Source organism: Seriola aureovittata, chromosome 6 (genome assembly GCF_021018895.1).
Source record: "Seriola aureovittata isolate HTS-2021-v1 ecotype China chromosome 6, ASM2101889v1, whole genome shotgun sequence".
NCBI classification, from domain to species: Eukaryota; Metazoa; Chordata; class Actinopteri; order Carangiformes; family Carangidae; genus Seriola; species Seriola aureovittata.
In genome coordinates, this window is record NC_079369.1 from 28,864,686 (window position 1) to 28,884,968 (window position 20,283).

At 42.4% G+C, this 20,283-nt stretch overlaps 1 protein-coding gene across 1 annotated transcript in view; it reads left to right on the top strand.

Annotated features, from left to right (window-relative positions):
• Positions 1 to 20,283, top strand: part of arhgap39 (Rho GTPase activating protein 39) — an 86,129-nt gene that overhangs the window by 60,138 nt on the left and 5,708 nt on the right. Inside the window, exons 3-10 of the mRNA XM_056378088.1 lie at positions 2,158 to 3,442; positions 6,706 to 6,870; positions 8,899 to 9,084; positions 10,497 to 10,710; positions 15,387 to 15,460; positions 18,430 to 18,629; positions 19,776 to 19,867; positions 20,046 to 20,215. Coding sequence (XP_056234063.1) covers positions 2,158 to 3,442; positions 6,706 to 6,870; positions 8,899 to 9,084; positions 10,497 to 10,710; positions 15,387 to 15,460; positions 18,430 to 18,629; positions 19,776 to 19,867; positions 20,046 to 20,215 — 2,386 coding nt within the window. The remainder of the gene's footprint in view (positions 1 to 2,157; positions 3,443 to 6,705; positions 6,871 to 8,898; positions 9,085 to 10,496; positions 10,711 to 15,386; positions 15,461 to 18,429; positions 18,630 to 19,775; positions 19,868 to 20,045; positions 20,216 to 20,283) is intronic.

Here is a 20,283-nt window from a genome sequence, read left to right on the forward strand (position 1 = left end):
ATGACAATGGCTCACATGCTTAATAGTCTCTGCTGTTTCCTTTACAGACACACAAATAACCCCTGGGTATTATAACTACACACTGTCAGATTTTTAATAAAAGCACAAATATAAAATTCAAGAGACACAACACTCCACACATCCTCTTATTATAAATAAAATAATCACCTCAAGGCTGGAATGAATCCAGTCCAACGGTTTGCCTCAGTGAGCAGCACATGTTTAAAATCATTTTGTAAAGAAAAAAATAATGTACTTGCTTTTAACTCCACAGCTTTAGAAATATGATGTTTTTCAGTCTTTGACCTCACCTCACCAACACGCCGAGCTCCTGCTCCTGCCTGGAGTGTGTCCTGCACCTCCTGCGAGACAGGCCTGTCTTGTTCTTACAGTGGGAATGCAAAATAAAAGAGGCTCCGTCTGTGCTGAGGAGACCATGTCAGAGTGGAACTGTCTCAACTCTACAGTCAAGCCATGGTTTTATTTTTGACAGTAATCCATTCAAATCTGTAATCACATGATCTATGTTTCTATAATGTCACATTCAAAAAGAGATTTCCAGTTCATCTTAAAAGGTGAAAGACATATTTGAACCACTTTAAATTCACTTTAGTAAAGAACCTTTCTCCACCTTATCACACTCACAGTCCCACACTCACAAAATGAATGTGCTTTAATTAGAAAAGGAAACAATACAGGCCTGAGTCGTGGCCTGGGAGCTAATGGCTTAAACACATGCAAAGTTACTTTATACTGACAAGTCCTATATATATATCATATTACCTGGTTCAGACTGAAGCAGAGGAGAGATCTACTGCTGGATCAGTCAGGTGGAACATTACAATACAGCCTCATTCTTTCTCTGAAACACAATGAGCCATTACAGTAGCAATGCACCGAGGTGCAAACTCACCTTTGTTTAAAGGGAATGGGAGATTGCACTCTGATTGGTTTATTACATGTTACGCCCCGAAACACCCATCATTCATTAAGAAACCAAGTACAACCCTTTAGAACCTTGCGGCTGATGCAGCTACTGTTTTTTTTTGTTGCTGGTAAAATAGCAAAAGTGACAGACACGCCCTAAATGCACCTGCACCATGTGCTTTAGACCATAAGCTGGGTGGTGCATTACATCAGATCTTCTCTGCTACAGCTACTGATGATTTGACTCTTTTCATTTCACGTAGTTAATAATACTTCATCATGTGACTTTTTGTTCTGTAACAATTTCCACTTTAAATGAAGCAAAGTAAAACACGAGAATTACAAAATACTTCAGTGAGGTTGAAATTACTGCTTTTTAAGAATACTCCAAAAAGAAAGAACGATGTTGTTAGAATTATGAGAGCAAATGTAACTGGTTATTTACACCTCTGGAGGTGGGTGAGTCAGTTTAGTGTCTATGGAGAAGATCTTAGTTGTACTGTCTGGATCCCTCTCTTCTAAAGTCATATAACCTGTAAGACTGTCAGAAAGTGCAGGTTGTTTGTTTACACAATGCTTCCTCATTAGCAAATAACAGGTGAGCTTGTGAGCGTTGCCACGGCCACAGCTATCAAGGAGGAGTGGCAGAGATGATGTTGTGTTTGTTTGCCTCACTAATGAAGGCGCTGATTGTGATTAGCAAACATGCTCATCGCCAGTGTTGTGCCAGTTCACACTTAAAAAGAACCAGTTCAAATCAGTTCATACAGATGAAAATGAACTAGATCACATTCATTTGTTCAGATTTTTTTAATAAATAGGCCGCTATTCTTTTTTAGTAGAACCTCCTTCTACCCATCCATCACCAGCCTCTTAAAACCATCTGTACCGCTAGCACCAGCCTTGCTGGGCCGTGTCTATGGAGACGCCTTGCGGCGTGCTGTAAAACTGGCGTAAAATGTGAGTGCCACTCATGTTCATCATTTATAAACTGATTCATTCAGTTCAGCGTTCACAAAAAATATAAATGAAATATGACGTTCATGTACAACACTGCTCATCGCAATTTGCATAACAACTTATACAAAATGCATTGAATTAGTACAGTATGATGCTATGATACTAAATGCCTCCTTGTCTCCTCTCCTCCTTAACTCCTCTCCTCTCCTCCTCTCCTCTGTCTCCTCCTCTCCTTTCTTCTGTCTTCCTCTCCTCTCCTTCCCTCCTCAGGACTTCTCCCTTCAGGTGGAACACAGGTACGAAGGAGCGGATGCTGATCAAGGTCACGGACAGAGAGCCCAGCTTCTTAGCCCATCAGGGAAATGGTTACTCCCCCTGTGACCCCCCCACCCCTGGTGCTCCTTCTGGGGGGGGCACCACCTCACGAACCCGGCGTTCCTCTGGAGGAAACTTGCCCTCAGAACCTGACGGCTCCCCCGTTCTCTACGCTGACCGCCGTCAGTCGCCCTTCCTGAAGCGTGCTGAGCTTGGTGGAACTGGCACCCACCGCCGCTCCTCCGCCGACTCCCAGCCTCCCTCGCCTCGCTACGCCTATGAACCTCCCCTGTACGAAGAGCCGCCGTCAGAGTACCAATCCCCTCCCATCTACGAGGAGCCTCCCACTGACATGCAGCTCTCTGACTCCTCCTTCTATGGCACGGGCAAGTCACCAGCTCGCAAGTCTTCAGCCCCCCTCTATCACTCCCCCAAACAGGGTCAGTCGCCCTATGGCCAGCTGGTTCTGACCAGGCAGAAGTGTCCAGAGAAGACCCAGAGTCTGGAGTACAGTCCTGTGGGGAAGGAGTACGTCAAACAGCTGGTGTACGTGGAGCAGTCATCTTCCAGCCCCCGCTTCAAGACTGCAGACCGCCTGCTGCGTTATGGCACCACGGGAGGGTACGGTGGCTCATATGGGGGGTCCTATACTTTGCAGCACAGCCAGTCTCTGATCAGGGACCCCCGCCTGCTGCTGGACTACAGTGGGGAGGGTGGAGAGGGAGGCCAGAGGTTGCTTTATGAGGACTCCATATCCTGGACGTCCAGCCAGACGCACTCCCTCTCCTCCTCTTCTACAGGGGGTCCCGGGGCTTTCTCTCCTGGAGGAAACCGCAAACGCAAGAGTCGCAAGCCCTCCCTCCCCCAGGAGCTGGCTCGCTGCGTGGGCCCGGATGGGGAGCTGACAGGCACAGCGTCCGAGGCCATGTTGGCCCAGGCCCGGCTGGCATGGGAGGCCCAGCAGGTGATGAAACAGAGGAGCAGTTGGGACTCTGGGCAGGGAGGGGGCGTGGCCCAGGGATCCAAAGATGGCTATGAAAGTGACGGCGCGGTGCCTCTGCCGTTACCAGGGCCGGTGGTGAGGGCGTTCAGCGAAGACGAGGCGCTGGCGCAGAGCGACAGCCATCACTGGAAACGCAGCACCTTCGACCGGCTGGGCTTCCCTCAGGCTCTGCTGGAAAAAAGCCTCTCAGTCCAGACCAACCTGGCCTCCCCTGAGCCTTACCTCCACCCATCACAGGTACTGCTGCATGCTAGAAGTCTGTGTCCACCCTGGTTGTCATTATTATAACTGTATATGATAAAATTCTGTCTCTCTCTCTCTGTGAATGGCGGAAAGCCATGGATGTTTCATGTAATGCTGCTGAGCCTCAGATTGACTTATGTAACAGTCACACTGCAGCCTGGTCCAGTGAGACGCTGTCACTGCACCTACACACACACACACACACACACACACACACACACACACCTAGAATACAAAAACAAGGGATGACTTAATGTGTTTACTGCACCTTTAACTGTGGTATAATTAAACATCATCCTCCAGCTCACAGGAGTGAAGGAGGAGCTCTGTAGTTACATAGACCATCCTGGGACAGTACACACACGATGACATCATACATACATTCACACACTCAGGACCAGAAATACTTCACATTCTTCTACTTAATCTGTCTTAAAGTCAGAGACCAGTAACATGTGTTTTGTTGACTGATTAAAAACAGACTCAGATTTAAACTATTTACTTTTCCACTTGCGACATGTTTGATTGACCAATCCTCAAAGTTCACAAAACAATCTCTCCTCAAGTCAACGTCACCACTGACTGAAAGCTCCAGAACAGCTATTGAGTGGAGCTTGACTGAGATGTACCGCAGCCGCCACACACACGCCTTGCATCCAGGCTCCCTGGCTGTACAGTAGCCAAGAGCAAAAAAGGTTGTTGCTCCTCTGTCTCTCTCTGTTCCCACTATTTTTATTCCTCCGCGCTGGCAACAGTCAGAGCTGAAGGCATATTGTTTCATGTTGTCCATTCTCCCATTCTCATGGACATTCTCATGGACACAATATCTCTGTAACACTTTGATGAAACTTCTTCAAATTTGGCACAAATATTCAGTAGGTCTCGAGGATGAGCTGATTAAACTTTGGTGGTCAAAGGTCAGAGGTCAAAGGTCAGTATGACCTCACAAAACACTTTTTAGCCATAACTGAAGACTTCACAGCAATTATGACAACATTTCACACAAATGGTTCATATTGTATATAAACAGGGATGTAACCTGAAACTGAGTGGAGGAGGCAGACAAACACCGGGAGGTGATTCTAGTTTTCTCGTGTTTCTCTTTGCTTCAGTTTACAGCTGAGAGCAGGAAGGGAAAGAAGAGAAAGAGTAACAGTGGATGGAGAAGAGGAGAGAGAGAATGGAGGATGGAATAAATAGGGATAAAAGAGAGTTGTATTCAAAAACAGAGGTCAGAGGTCACCAAAACAGTTGTCATGTCAACATAAACCACAAGGATGTGGAGGATTGCACTGATGAAAAATGAATCGGAACAAAAATCTGAAGAGAACAGTGTTCTACTTTTTAAAAAATTCACTCATTCACCGTCTCTCTCATGTCCATGTGTGAAGCGCAGAGCTGGAGTCAGGAGTTCAAAGCTACACCTATCCACATCTCTACAGTTCACTCATGAACATGTGGTCTGATCTTAGTTTATTCTGAACTGAAGTGTGTGCTTACTGACCATGTCTGACAACACATACTACAGGTAATAATCCGAGCACTGACCTCCCATCAAACTAGATACAATATGTTATTGAGTGAACTTGAAATGTGTTGGTAGGTGTGTTTTAACATTGGTGAGATGTTTCTCCTGCTCTGAGTCTTTTTGCTAAGACAGTGAACATGTCCAAAACACCAACTCTCATAAACTGATCCAGGCAGATTGTTGTTTTTTATTTTTGTGACCTTTTGTCCTTTTGTTTAGCTTCACAGTCAGAGCTCTTCTCTGATGATAAATGAGATTGTTCTGTATAAACTGCAGCCTCTGGTGACCGCATGGGGGCTGTAGATATTTAGCCTGGTTTTAACTCTTTGAACTCGGTGTAACTCACTCACTTTAATGAAATGTCAGGACCACTTCACAATAAGACTCCCCTTATAAAGGATTTATGAATGGTTTATAACTAGTTTATTAATTAGCTTGTTAACACTTTATATATAATTTATAAACTGTTATAGAACATTAGATTAAAAAGAGTAACCTGTTGCTTGCCAAATAGTGAGCCATCACATCAACATGTATCTGTACTGTTCAGCCTCTTCTCTCATTAGTTACTGAGCTTTCTTTGTTTTCTCCATCATCAGCATTTGGAGCTGCTGCTTCATCATGTTTTTTCAGTCACTATCAATGAACCAGCATCAGCATCTTAATGCTCAAACAGTTTCATCTGACAGATCAAATTATGGCAGATCACATGATCATATCAAATGAGCAGATTCATGGTCTAAGGCCGTGGCTGTGTTGTTTACCTTGACATGTATCAGCAGCCGTCCTCATTCTAATCACAGCTGTTGATCACATTGTTCTGCTCAGTGCAGATTAACATGGAGAAGCTTTCTGCTGGTTGCTCTCTTCTTTAGGACGTTAACATCCAGCTAGAACACAGGTGGTAACCCTCCTTTACCTGGTGAACTGCTCATCAATTCTTTGTCCCACTCTTCACATCTCTGTGATTCTCCCTCCATCATCTTCATGTTTCTTCATCTCATTTTACAACCTTTTATTTATCAGTTACCAGTAATAAATACTAGTAACTCATTAATAAATGATAAGGCTACACAATAAGGTTTATAATAAGGCTCCTATTACCAGTTATAAATGTTAGTAACTCATTAATAAGATTAATGAGTAGTAAGCATTAACTTCATCTTGCCAAATAGTGAGTCTAATGTATGAGAACTGTGTTATAACTAAATGTTTATTTATGATTTATAAAGTGTAAACAACTGAATTAATAACCTCATTATAAACTTTTATAAATCCTTTATAGGGGTAGTCTTATTGTAAGTGGTACCGCAATGTCTATAAAGCCACTTACCTCCATTCATATAAGCAGGTGCTCCTGGTTGATAATCATCATATTTAATATGATATTTACCGTGGTAGTTGAAGAGGAACTGCTAGCAGGTAATGTTAAGTGTGAACCTCCCTCCATACAGTATCTATCATGCAGCTCGCTCTGGCTTTAAATAATCTCTCCTGTATGGTTTTTGTTGATCCTCAGCTGTTACTTGAAATTGTTTTGTCAATCAACACACTGAGGAATAAAAGGACTCTTTGTTGCACTGAAATAACCTTGTGGATATTGACGTATTAACGCGTCAGTATTAATCCCAGTCAGCTCCCTTTGAGTGCTGGAGAAACTCTCAGGCCACTCTGACTTCTTTTCCCTCTCTGTTTCTCTTCCTCTCTCTCTGTTTCTTCACTTCATCAGTCGGAGGACCTCGGAGCCTGTGCCCAGTTTGAGGCCAGTCGAAATGCCAGGAATATGATGCCGAGCGCCAGCTGTGGCATTTTCCCAGAATTCACCCTGAGAAAGCCCTCCTCGGAGACCGACATCGAGAACTGGGCGTCCAAGCACTTCAACAAACACACACAGGTACTGAGGAGTGTATCCGATTCACACAGATACATCTACACACACATCACAGCGTTCCTGTCTGTTTGTCCATCAGTGATTTCACCACCACGTCTTCTGGTGGTGTTTCTGTATTTAGCATGTGTCAGTGAAGCACAGTGAGAGACATGGTCATCATCACTGTTTATCTCCACATGAGGAAAGTCTATTAAACACTGGGCCACTGTTGATGTGTTAGTGTGGTAACACTGAGTCTCATTGACCAGCTGATCACTGATCAGGTTTAGCTACTGGAAAAACACAAGCTGAGTTTGAAGGCTGAAACAGCAGCTTGTTGTTTGTGAAGACCAGGAGATGTGGTTGAAAGCATTACAAAGTTTTACCTTGTGTTGACTTGAGCTGATCCTATGATTGAGATTTGTATTAACAAGAGGTTTGTTCCTCCAGACTGAAACACAGACAGGTGACAGAGTAAAGGTGGAACCGGAATAAATGAGTGGAGTAACATAACGAATGGAGGAGCAGTGAATGGTACAATTAATGAATGAACATGCTCAGGATCAAAAGGCTGATCAGGACCAGTTGATAGTGATTTTATTTCAAGAGGAAAAGATCTGAGTGAATTGAAAAAGGTTCAATAGGAACAGAGACTAAAGTGACATCTGCATTTAGATCTATGGGACAGAGTCAGTAAACAGGGTAGCACTGTGACTGTGATGTTCATGCATTAATATGATAAATAGTAGAGCAGCTCTTCCTCTATGGAATGCCATCTAAATTGATATTAAATGAATAAATAAATACATAAAGAGACTTATTTCCTAAACCCACATTTATTTCCATCTGTTATATTCAGATGAAAGGACGTGGTTATCTCACAGATTCAGACCAAAGCAACAGCAACAGAATGTTTTAAAATAAAAAGCTATGTATTTATTCATTTATTTATTCATTTAAATAACTATTTATTTATTTATTGACTCACTTATACATTTATATTTACATTTATTTATATATTTCTATATTTATTACCTAATTTGTTTATTTCAGCTTTTATTTCATAGCTGTATTTATTTATTTATTTATTTATTTATTTAATATTGATTCAGATGGCATTCCATATTCCTCAGGTGACTGAGGATGTGATCAGAGGTGTCAGCAACAGCAGATATTACAGTAGAGCTGCAGTGATGAACCCTCATGATGAATCCGCATGTGAGAGTTCAGAGGAGCAGACACCAGAGACTCTGCTCTACAGAGTGATGTGGTCAGATAAGTCGTCCTTCACCATGTTCTCCACAGGTGGGTGGGGTCATGTGTGGCGAACACCAAGAGAACGGTCCAGGTCTGAATGCTGGACACCTACAGTGAAGAGCTCTTGGGGCTCTGTTGTTGGAGGCATGTTCCTGCCATGGTTTGGGTCCAATTGCCCCCTTAGAGGGAGGGGTCACTGAGTGAAAACTTTCTTGTAACTGTTGAATTCTTCCTGAAGACAAACGTTTTCTGCTGAGGTAAATGGAGCTCAGCAGTTGGATGCAGTTCCTCGGTCAGCCATTTTTTTTATATTGAAAAAAGCCTTAATTTACCCAGAATTCTTTGTACCACAGTCCAGCTATAGATCGTCAAGAACTAAACTGCTTTGTGCAACAGATGAATTTGGACTCAGTCTATCTGCAGTCTGACTGTTTGTTCTATGTAAGATACAGTCAAAATCTGTCTTGCCCCTGATGAACTGATTAACCAAAGATCCACTAGGCCATCACCATATTATCACATGTGTATTATTAACACCATATCAATATTTCATTTTTCAAATATCATGGTTATTGTCAACACTGGTTTTGTGCGCAGAGCAGACAACTGAAAGTGATATAAAGTTTTACATTTATAACCCTGTCATTGTAATGAAACAGGCTGCGATTGAACTGATTCAATTTACTTTGAGTTGGTGTTGATGTCATGCTTCCCTTCTCTGTTTCTCTGCCGCTCCTCTCACCCTCTCTGCTGCTCTCCTCTTTTGTCTCTCTTCATCCTTCCTTTTTTTCTCAGGGTCTGTTCAGGAGGAAAGTGTCCATCGCCAACATGCTGGCCTGGAGCAGCGAGCCCATCAAGAAGCCAATGATCGTGACCTCGGACCGCGCCGTGAAAAAGGAGGCAGTGGACATCTTTAAGCTAATCCAGACCTACATGGGAGACCGTCGCTCCAAGGCCGACCCCCTCTCTGTGGCTCTGGAGGTCTGTGCTGTGTCCCCCCTCCTCAGGTTCATTGACCCCTGCATGGCATAGTACAGTAGGACTCCAGATTTAGATGGTAGCATGGTGTTTACAAACTGAATCTCCTCTCTGCAGCACTGCTGTAGTGTACAGGAGGAGCTGTGTGTCCTTGTTCACAGTGCGATTCATCATCATTCATCCACACTAAAAGTTTACGTGCATACAGAAATGATCAACATGCTTGGATGGATGTTTCCTCTTATACATTACAGTCATCACATTGAGACGAAATCTCAATCTCAATTTTCCTGGGAAGTGATGATTGATCCTGATGATTGAAGCGGTTTCATGTGAACACAGTCGTCCTCAGGACAGTTTCATGTTTCCCTCTGGTAACAGTTGTGCTGTAAACTATTTGAAATATTGAAACAGATGTTGATGGAACCTCATCACACAGCAACAGATGGCCACAGTTAGCGTCTAGCGGACTAGCATAGTGACTTGTAGTCATCAGGTGGACTGAGTCACAGCTCCAGGTCAATGATGATGTTGCTCTGTGTCTGCTGAAAATGTTTTTTTTGGCCACTTTGTGGCAGGAGTACGAGCTATAAACACAACACTGACTTATTATCAGCTTATCAGTTGATGTGATGAACGTGTGAGCAAACAGTTTTCTGTTTCCACATCCAGCAGACACAGAGCAACATTACCCGTCATGTGTTTGCGTTGTGTTTGCATCACGTGATGAATGCAGGTCCAGTACTCCCTGTCATCTCTGCTACTTCAGGAAACTGAGGTCACTCTGAACGTTGCTACGAATGTCTCTTAAAATGACCAGAGAGTTCAGGATAGTTGCTTTAGAGGCAATTTAATATCAGATGAGGAGTTTGTATAAATCAGTGTGTAACTTCAGCACAGGACAGCGTCATGGTTTCATCAATCCAGAGCACAGTGAAAAAGTGGAAAAAAGTGGCAAAATCTGTCAAATTAGTAGGTACCTTTGATAAATATACTCATAATCCATAAAACTACAAATGGTATAACTGAATATAAACAAAATGACAGTGTCAAATATGACAAAAACATATAATTAGCTGCTAACGCTTTCACGTATGACAGGACAAACTATCCCATAGCAGACAGCTGAGCTGCAATGGCAGGAAGTGTCAGCCTAGAAGCTACGTCATCAAGTTGTAGCTGTCACTTCATTAGGTTTCTATAAGGGAATCTGTAAAAGCTTCAGTGATAAGAATTCAGTGTGTTCAATATTATCCACTGTCATTGATATAAATTGCCTGGACAAAATATCAGAAAGAGCTCTCAGTATACTGCCATACTAGCTCCTGCCTCCATGATCATAAATATGAATCACCTCGAGTCCAGAATCTTCAGTCTTAAAGAGAACTCACCGGCTCTGTGGCTGTCTCCGTCAGGTGGTGGTGCGTGGGTGGAGTAACCAGGGTCTCCGTGACGAGCTCTACATCCAGCTGTGTCGTCAGACCACAGAGAACTTCCGCTATGACAGCCTGGAGCGAGGCTGGGAGCTGATGGCCATCTGTCTGGCCTTCTTCCCCCCCACGCCCCGCTTCCACACCTACCTGGAGGGCTACATCTACCGACACATGGACCCCCTCAACGACACCAAGGGTGAGGGAGCAACACACTAATACGGGATTAGAGGACACTGTTCCTGTTATGATTGATTTAGATATTTGCGGTCTCCAGATGATCCTTCCTAACCAGAATTTCCCCCTTGACCATTAATCTGGTTCTTAATATTGATGATGAACTAAATTCATTTTGTTGAACCCCCAACCTTTAGCTTCTGACACCATCAGGCCCAAATTCCCTTACACCCTCCTTTAGCACCACCATCAGGACTAATGTTACATGATGAGTGAAATAATCATCAACACCATGACTGAGTGTTTCCACCTTGAACTGCAGTGAACCAATGACAGTTTCATAAACACAGATTCAGACAGCCAGGGTTTCATACCCCACAAACCTAAGGAACCAATCCTGTCGACTTGTGGGGACAGGGGGCGGGGCTTAATCAACCTGAAACCTTGTCAGTACAGAGAACGAGAGAGAGTAAGCATTAGTACAAGCACTAACACTGTGTCAGCCACTGCCAGTTACAAGCTAACAAACAACATAAGCAAATAAAAGATGCTAACTACGCTAACAGTTCTGACCCGTCTGCTAGTCTCTGGTTCTGGTCTCAACAGACTCCTCATCTGGGTCTGGGTCTGACTGAGGCTCAAACATGTGGCTGAGTCTCTCTGATGTTTCCTCCTCTCACCATCTTGATGCTCTCTGCTCTTTCACCTGTCCACCTGGAGACAGCAGGTGGTGGGCGGGGCACAAGGCCTGATCCAGGTTTTTCTATCAGGAAGTAAGAGGAGATGATTAGAATATGAATCATAGCAGAGGACTTTACAGAGTGTAAAACATGTCTGGAGAGGAACTTTAATCACGATTTTGTTCTTCAAGTGGATGAAATACAGAGTTTGGTGAATATTTTGTATCTTTGCAGATACAACATATAAAAACATATTTGTTCTTCACATTAGGCATATAAAGTATAAACATGATCTTTAGGAGACAGGGTTGAATTTGGGGCAATAAACATTAACCGATGTCAGGCTAATGAACATTACAGGGACTGAGAGACCTTCTGTCTCTGCAAACAAGATACTCAGCTCAACATCCATCTAGTAGCTGTTCTGTGATAGTGTCACATGATCTTCATCAGTAGAGTAGAGTTTGCCCAGCTGACAGGGAGGTAAAGATATTCACTTTTTACTTTAAGGGCTACTCGTCCATGTTGGAATAAAAGCTCAGGTTCAAGCTTTGTTCTTGAACTTGGACCAGCAGTTAGCAAAACAGTTTCTCAGTTTGTCTTCTCTTTTTGAGTCTAGGTTGAAACCCAGTATCTATCTGGACCATGTGGGGTCAATGTGTGAAATTGAGGACATAGTTGAAAACTGTTGTGGATCCATTATTTCAGCGGAAAGTAGCTGAGGCTGGAAACGTGGCTAAATGTCACAACAGGTCCTTGAGCCACACCGTGTCGCTGTGAGCTGGTTCATCTTTAACATTAAATTGCAGTTTGCAGTCAGAGCCGGTTTCCCTGATGTAAGATCAGAGAGATCGACTGCACACACACACACACACACACACACACTGCTATAAAGGCTCCATCAGAGGATGAATTTGCTTGTTAATAGAAAACATTTTCATGCCATCAATGTGCAAATAATATGTGATGCACAATGTGACTGATTCATACTGTGGCAGCGTGGCCTGGATCAATCCATAGTTCATTTATCCTAACCAACAGAAGACTGTTGAGCTGGCAGGGTGAGTTTGTGGCTTCTTGGTAAGAAATTCATTTCTAAAGTAAATTAATTTAAAATCAACTCCTGTGAAGCCCCAAATACCACGATGTCTTTAGAACTCCTCATTGGTTTGAGCTAATGACGTGCTGTTTTTATGTCTCAGCGCCGGCAAAAGCCACAGCAGGAGGTAGTATGTTTTCAGATTGTCCGTCCGTCCCCTCCAGGGAATTTCTTCAAATTCACACACTAATTATGACACAATTGAACTCAAATGTTTAATCCAAACGTCTGAAGGTCAACTTCACTGTGACATCATAAAACTGTAACTCAGGAAATGGAGATTGTGACCATAATTTCTACAACTTGGCTGGTTGGCAAAGGAAACCACCAGGAGGTGGTGATTGTAGTTTTGCTGTTAAACTAGAGTCAAGTCTGTGTTTGTCTGTGGGAGTCATTTACATCTGTCAATAAACTACTGCGTAAAGTTAGAAAACATTTGGACAGTCTCACCTTTTGCCTGCTGCTTTCAGTCTGTATGTACAGTGTACTGAAAACAGTGCATAGTGGATATCAATACCAACACTACTGTAAACTATTTTACTCATTTCAATCAAGAGTAAGTGAATAATGTACAAGAAGAAGATGCCATTCTCGTGCAGGACATGTCAGGACGCCCCGCATTAACGACCTCCACCACAATCTCCCACTCCCTTTGTTTCAGAGGACAGATGACAAATCAGATCTTTTTTTTTCTGGACTGCTGAAAGCAGAACCTCACCTCACACTCATTGAAGTTTCTCTTTTCGGCGACACACTGCTCAGTTTGATCCTTTTTCTGATTCTTAAGAGAGGGGTAGCCCAAGCGTATTTATACTCATTAGCATATTCAATTTCGGGTGGACAGAGGGTAGAGTGGGGAAGAATATTGATATGACCTGCACTATCAGAGAAGAGGGAAACTGGCACACAAATACAATCCAACAAATATCTTCAGAGCGGTGAGTTCTCTTATTCTTCACAGAAAATCAGTGACCTGCAAACCAAACCTCATCAGCATCAGCTGCTCTGTATTGAGGGTCAACATGCAACATGTCAGATACGACATATCATCCACAACCATCATCAGTGACACACAGTGACAGACATCAACTCGAATGTCATATGTAGTGTATAAACTACCTTTCAGTGCATTTTAAAGGTCCTGTTTGTGTTCTGTCCAGGAATGTCAGGCAGAACAACACTGCGCTGGAGCTCTGCTTCCCCCTACAGGTGGACAGGATGAATAACACAGGTGGCTCAGGGCTAATGTAGGGCAAATGCTGTTAGGTTGCCCTTGACAGGTACAGAGGGCACTGACCAGTGTTTGTCATAGAATGAATCAAAAACCTTTGGCACCTTTGTTAGGCTGGTTTTATTTTTTATTACATTTATTTATATTTGTATAGATATTTCTGACAGACTTATTCATCAGGTTGATTACAATTTTTAATTTTGTCTGTTTGTTAACCAAGGAGAACACTAAGAGACAAAAATAACAAACAAACAAACAAACAAGCAGACCAGACACTGCAACATTGGTCATAAATCTGCTGAATATAAGTCACATGACCACACCCACATTCACAATTCATGAAAAAAAAAGAAAAAAACGAAACAAAAAAGCTCTGAATAGACCTTGATACAATCAGAAGACGTATTGATCAGTGATTATAACTACACACACTGTTCAATGACTAGTTCACACATCCATCAGGCAGGTTATAGAGATCCATCCATCACTGTATTATAATACAGGTGGTCCAGATCAGCTCCAAAGTCCAGGGTATATAATATACATAAACTGTCAGTCAAACATTTATATCACTGTTGTTCTCACTGAGAAAGAAATGGGCTCCAAACTTCATTAAACAGACCTTCATACAAGCCGGCTGGTTTTAATTTTCAAAATAAAGGTTATGAATTTACCCGTTATTCTGAGGACTTATCATTGGAAAACACTGAGGACTGACAGAATGAGATTTCAAATGAGAGCAAAATGACCAGTTTGACAAAACATGTTGAATCCAAAGTCCACTTAATACCAGTTACCTAAGGGTCGACTACTCTGCCAGTTCCATTTACTGATGCAGACTATGGTTGAAAGCTCTGGAAGACGTTAGTGAAGCTGACCTTGAGATTACTGTATCAGGACTGTTTGAAGGTCAAGTTCCCTAAATGGATTATTACTTTTATTAATTTCACACAGATGTGTTGGATACAGTCTGAACTGAGGCAGTAATTAAAGCCTGATGTCAGATTTAAGTATGTTACTCTGCACAACCCTGAAGGGGTGTGCAGCTCTAAAGTGTGTTTGCTATTACATAAATAAATAAATAACTATGAAACAAATAATTACTCAAATAAATTAAACAATAATTTGTGAAATAATTATTAAAAACGAACTTCATCATTGTAAAACGTTATTTCATCCTTTTTATTTTCATTATTCAAAAGTTTGTTTTTATTTCATAATGATATGTTTACTAATAACACTCAGTGATGTCACTGCCCTTCATCCAATCACATGCTGTATTAAACTAGCAAGCTCAAAAACTGCTACCAGAATTAGCCAATTAAATCCAACAGGAGTTAGCTAACAATAATAACATGGACAGGCTTCTCGCTGGCTAAATTTGGTTGTTGTCATTTTTACCTTAAGAGAAGAGAGGAGATAGAAGGTACGTGATTGGCTGAAAAATGACATAATGAAATAAAGGTCTCATTGAAAAAATGAAATCATGAAATAAAAGAATAAAACAAAATATATTCATATGATTATTTACTTCATAATGTCTGTTTTTATGAAATTAATCTGGATTACCTACTAATCTAACTTCATGAAAAAAAAAACATCTAACTTCCTGAACTGAATGAAATAGTTTGGGTTGAAGCACAAATGTCTGATACTGTAAATATGTCTTCTCCTCTCTGTTGCTGCAGGAGTGGCCATTAGCAGCTACGCTAAATACTGCCACAGGAAACTGACAAAAGCTGCACTGACTGGAGCCAAGAAGGTGAGAAAGTTTGTCTCTCTGTCTTCATGTCCATGTCATCGTTTCTGCTCAGTCAAACTACAAAACTCACTTTCCCTTAAAGTATTACAGTTAAACCAGGTTAGTCTGTCTCTCAGTACATTACTTTCTGACTTCCCTAAGCAGTTTGTGGCCCTCAGCCCCAAATTCACGGGTTTCTACTGAAGATGTAAAACTTTGGAAGAAAGAAAATAAATAAATAAATAAATAAACCTCACAAATGTATAGTTTGGTTTTTAACATGTCTTAGTAATTTCCTGAAAAAAGTGCTCAGTGTAGCTTTTAACAGATGTTACCCAAATAGGATGGAACAGTGCATCTGCAGGGGACTATTTTCCACGTTATACGTCCACGTCCTATTTAATCCACGTTTGGTGCTGGAGTCAGAACAAACTACTGGAGCTTTGTGGCTTTGGATACACACACAATACATTATCAGGACCAGTTCATCATTGGTTTGGTTTGAAAAATATAGAATATCCACAGACTTTTCCTTCAACAGAAGGAAAACGTGATGTTACGTATAGTAGGGTTGGACGATGGACAGAGCGATCACTGATTGCTCATGCCTTTACCACAGTCAAGAAGATATTTGGCTTTTTTCTCATTAATGTTGTAACTTATTATTACCTGTAGTATTACATTTATATTAAATTTAGTTTGCCCTGCCTGTACTGCCCTCATCATACGTGTGCTGTGTATAACTTGACAGTCAGATAAACGCCTTCCTAACATCAAAACTCTGAAGACAGTTGTCCCTTTATCCACAGGTTTATTGACGTTGTAAGGAAAGGTGAAACTAAAACAAAAATACCAAAATATAATCAACACTGTGCTTGCTTTTAACATACAGTTATACACAATGTAAATGTAACTAACTCAATCTTCAATATGCATTAATCCACTTGTTTTTAACTGTGACAGCTTTTATATGTATTTATTATCTTTTTTTTAACCTCAAACGTAATATATGGATTAATATTTTAACATGTAATCAATTTCTTGTTTTTAAATTGTAATTATGCTCACATGAACTTGCTAATGACCCAGCAGCGAGTGGTAATTGGTGATAGTAACTCGGTAGCGTTTTAGCATTAAATTTCACAGAATGTAATTTCAGAATGTCACATAAATAATGACCTGAGATTCTAGATAACAAATAAACAAACTAGTACATACCCACGATGCTACCAAAGGCATAAGATGTATGCAGATGTTGATGGATTAACTCAGATGACACAAAGACAACAGCTCTCAATAACTCTCTTGTTTACTTCCTAATTACTGGTCACATGACACAACTCCCTGTAATTTACTTCCTGGGTTTCTTAAAGTGACCGCAATGAACCGCAGAAATGTGTAAAAGACTTCTAACATTAACTAAACACTGCCACAGTTTCATGTATATAACCACACATAACACCAACGTGGGCACACACACACTTTCTGAGCAGCTGGTTGTCATTGAAGCACCGCTTGTTGTGTGTAGGAGCTGTGCTGTGATTAAACAGAGCAAGGATACTGATAGACAGACACAACACAACACTTAGTTGGGTTTCTTAGCTGCTGCTTTTAAAAGTTGTTTTGGGACAGAGAGGGAGAGAGAGCCCTGCTGACTTTGAGTCATTATTGTGAGTGCACTGATTATTAGATGTAAATCATTTTTAATGTTTCTTTTAATGCGATTTGTGATAGCAGTTAACGTAGCCATAAAATGTTTTTGTCATCTTACTGTCATCATGGAGGGTATCTGAGAAAGAGTAAGAGAGAGAGTGGCGGGCAAAACTCGAGAGGCTTTCTCTTTGGTTTCCTCGCTCTCTGTCTCTCTCTCTCTCTCTAATAGGGTAACATATTTTAATCCAGTTGAATTCACTCTGACTTCAATCTGTTCTCATTTACATGTTTTTTCTGTTTGTTGTCATGACAATGGAACGTGACTGAAACAGTGACTGAAATGTGGTCCATTAAGACGACATGTTAACCAGCAGTCACTTCTAAGCTGTCCACAGCATCATCAGACATCACCAAACACATCAGTTACAGACAAAGACAAAGACTGAACTGTGAGCTCAGCTGGACTGACTACAACATGATCACTCAGAAAGGAAGTTAGAGGATCACTGACGCCTATGTCAGCTGCTGTGCAGTCAGGTGAATGAGAGGCATAGAGAGGTGTTGCCACCACCTCCTGGACTGGATTGTGGAATAGTAAATGTCTCTCCATTAACCATGACCTCACCCTGTAACGAGCCTTGAGATAACGTCTCTTATGATTTGTCCTGTACAAATACATTTGAATTGAACTGAAAAGAGTGAGTGAGTGTAATAACTTGCCCGGCCTGTACATAGACTCGACATCCCCATCCAAAGAGGTGGGGCTGACTGTGTTTTGACCCTCGCTAATGCGCCGGTGGCTGAATGGGAACAAATCCCTGCAGCCTGAAGCTTGAAGAGGCTGTTACAGGAGCAGATTAATACCCATGGTTTTGGTATTACATGTCAGAGAGAGAGAAAGAGAGAGCGTGTGTGTGTGTGTGTGTGTGTGTGTGTGTGTGTGTGTGTGTGTGTGTGTGTGTGTGTGTGTGTGTGTGTGTGTGTGTGTGTTGGCAGGCAGGCAGGCAGGCAGGCAGCAGCTTGGCTCAGAGCTTGTGTACCATGTAGTGGCAGAATCTCAGCAGGTCACAAAACAGCAATCATTTGTCAGTGTCAGGCCTCCACAGAGTCTGACTGGTGTTAACCTGCTGACCTATAACAGCCCGTTAATGAGCTGCATGTCCTGTGGACGGACGCATGGTTTTCACACTGACAACTGAATAGTCAACTGTTCTCTCCTCCCGCTGCTTCCTGACCCACATCCTTCAAACTGCCCTTCATCTGCCTTCTGTATTAACATATTACCTCCTGTGCATGCGTGCGTGCGTGCGTGTGTGTGTGTATGTGTGTGTCTTCAGGGTCTGCAGAAGCCCTGTCTGGAGGAGATCAAGCACGCCCAAAATGCCATCTTCAGTCCCTCCATGTTTGGCTCCTCCCTGGAGGAGGTGATGGCGCTGCAGAAGGAGCGGTATCCAGACCGGCAGCTGCCCTGGGTGCAGACTCGCCTCTCTGAGGAGGTTCTGGGTCTCAATGGAGACCAGACCGAAGGCATCTTCAGGTGAGAGAGAGGAGGCAGCAGAGTGGACTATGAACAGAACAGAGTGGGCTGCAGAGGATGAAGATAATGCTGGTCTTCACTTGGAAATCAGTTCAGAATTGGAAAGTGATTTAATTTAGCTGTTGAGGCCTTAATTAATGACCATGGTGAGTGTGAAGGACACTCACCTTGAATTCAAACTTCAGGTTTTCTTTACCTCAGTCTTAAATGTCAGGAATCACTTAACGTCAGTTAAGCACAGAAGACCTTAGCAACCAACAACTTAGGAAAATAACTTAAGGTACCTCTGATTGAGCTTAACCACAACATGTCTGAGTTAATGGTGATAAATGAAGAAGATGAACATCCCAACAAGAGTTTTCTGCCATCAGAAGAACCTGATGGACCTTCAACGACCAGGAACTGATTCTGCTCTATAGATTTGATCAGCAGTCAGTTTATGATTTGTCTGATTGTCTACAGTTGGAAAACTCCACTTCCCTCAGCTGTGCTCTTCCAGCTCCTTTACATTTAATGATGCTCTGTGGTTTTATGCTTTCCAGTCAATTATTGGTGAAGTATTTCATGTACATCGATCAGCTGTTTGCCGTGTAATTCACTGAGTATCAGACAACCATCATGAGAGAGCACTACACTTCTTTAATGTCATTTTTTAATACAAGTTAACTGGTATTACAAGCGCTAATGCCAGCAAACTAATGTTTTCCATGGAAACTGTCGAATTTTACTGCTGTAAAATCTCTTTCATTGCTGCAAATGCCTTAACGTTTTTCCTTCACAAAGGAAACCTTTTAAGTTATTCTGTGCAACAACCTTAAGTAACTCCCTCAGCTAAGGAGAAATTAAACCTTAAGTGTCAGACTTAAGTAGAAAACTTAAGGTGCTTCATGCAACGGGCCCCTGGTCTCTGGACTTCATCTGTTGTTCTGAACACATGGACTGAGATCCTACATGCTGGGAAACAGGCTGCTGCTCTGTGTGACAGAAACCACTTAGCTCCTTCACTGTCCAGCTGTTTGCAGGGGTTTAGGATTCACACAACTATGTGGAAACCTGCGAGTAAAGAAATACACAGAACCGGAGAATGAGAAGGGAGGGAAAGACAGGGGGCTGAAGTAACCTCATCATGTAACCTTTGACCTCCAGGGTGCCTGGGGACATAGACGAAGTCAATGCCCTGAAGCTGCAAGTGGATCAGTGGAAAATCCCCACAGGACTGGAAGACCCACACATCCCAGGTAAACACACACACACACACACACACACACACACACTGCTGCCATGTACAGGAGGTCGGCCTCATAAACACTAACTCCCTGTGTGTGTGTGTGTGTGTGTGTGTGTGTGTGTGTGTGTGTGTGTGTGTGTGTGTGTGTGTGTGTGTGTGTGTGTGTGTGTGTGTGTGTGTGTGTCCAGCGTCTCTGCTGAAGCTCTGGTACCGGGAGCTGGAGGAGCCACTGATCCCTCATGAGTTTTATGAGGAGTGTATCAGTCACTATGACAACCCAGAGGCAGCTGTCAACGTGGTGCTGGGTCTGCCACACATCAACAAACTGGTGCTCTGCTACCTCATCCGCTTCCTACAGGTAACAAACACACACACACACACACACAGATAAGGGGTGTGAAGTGGAACCTTAACTGCAACCCAAGA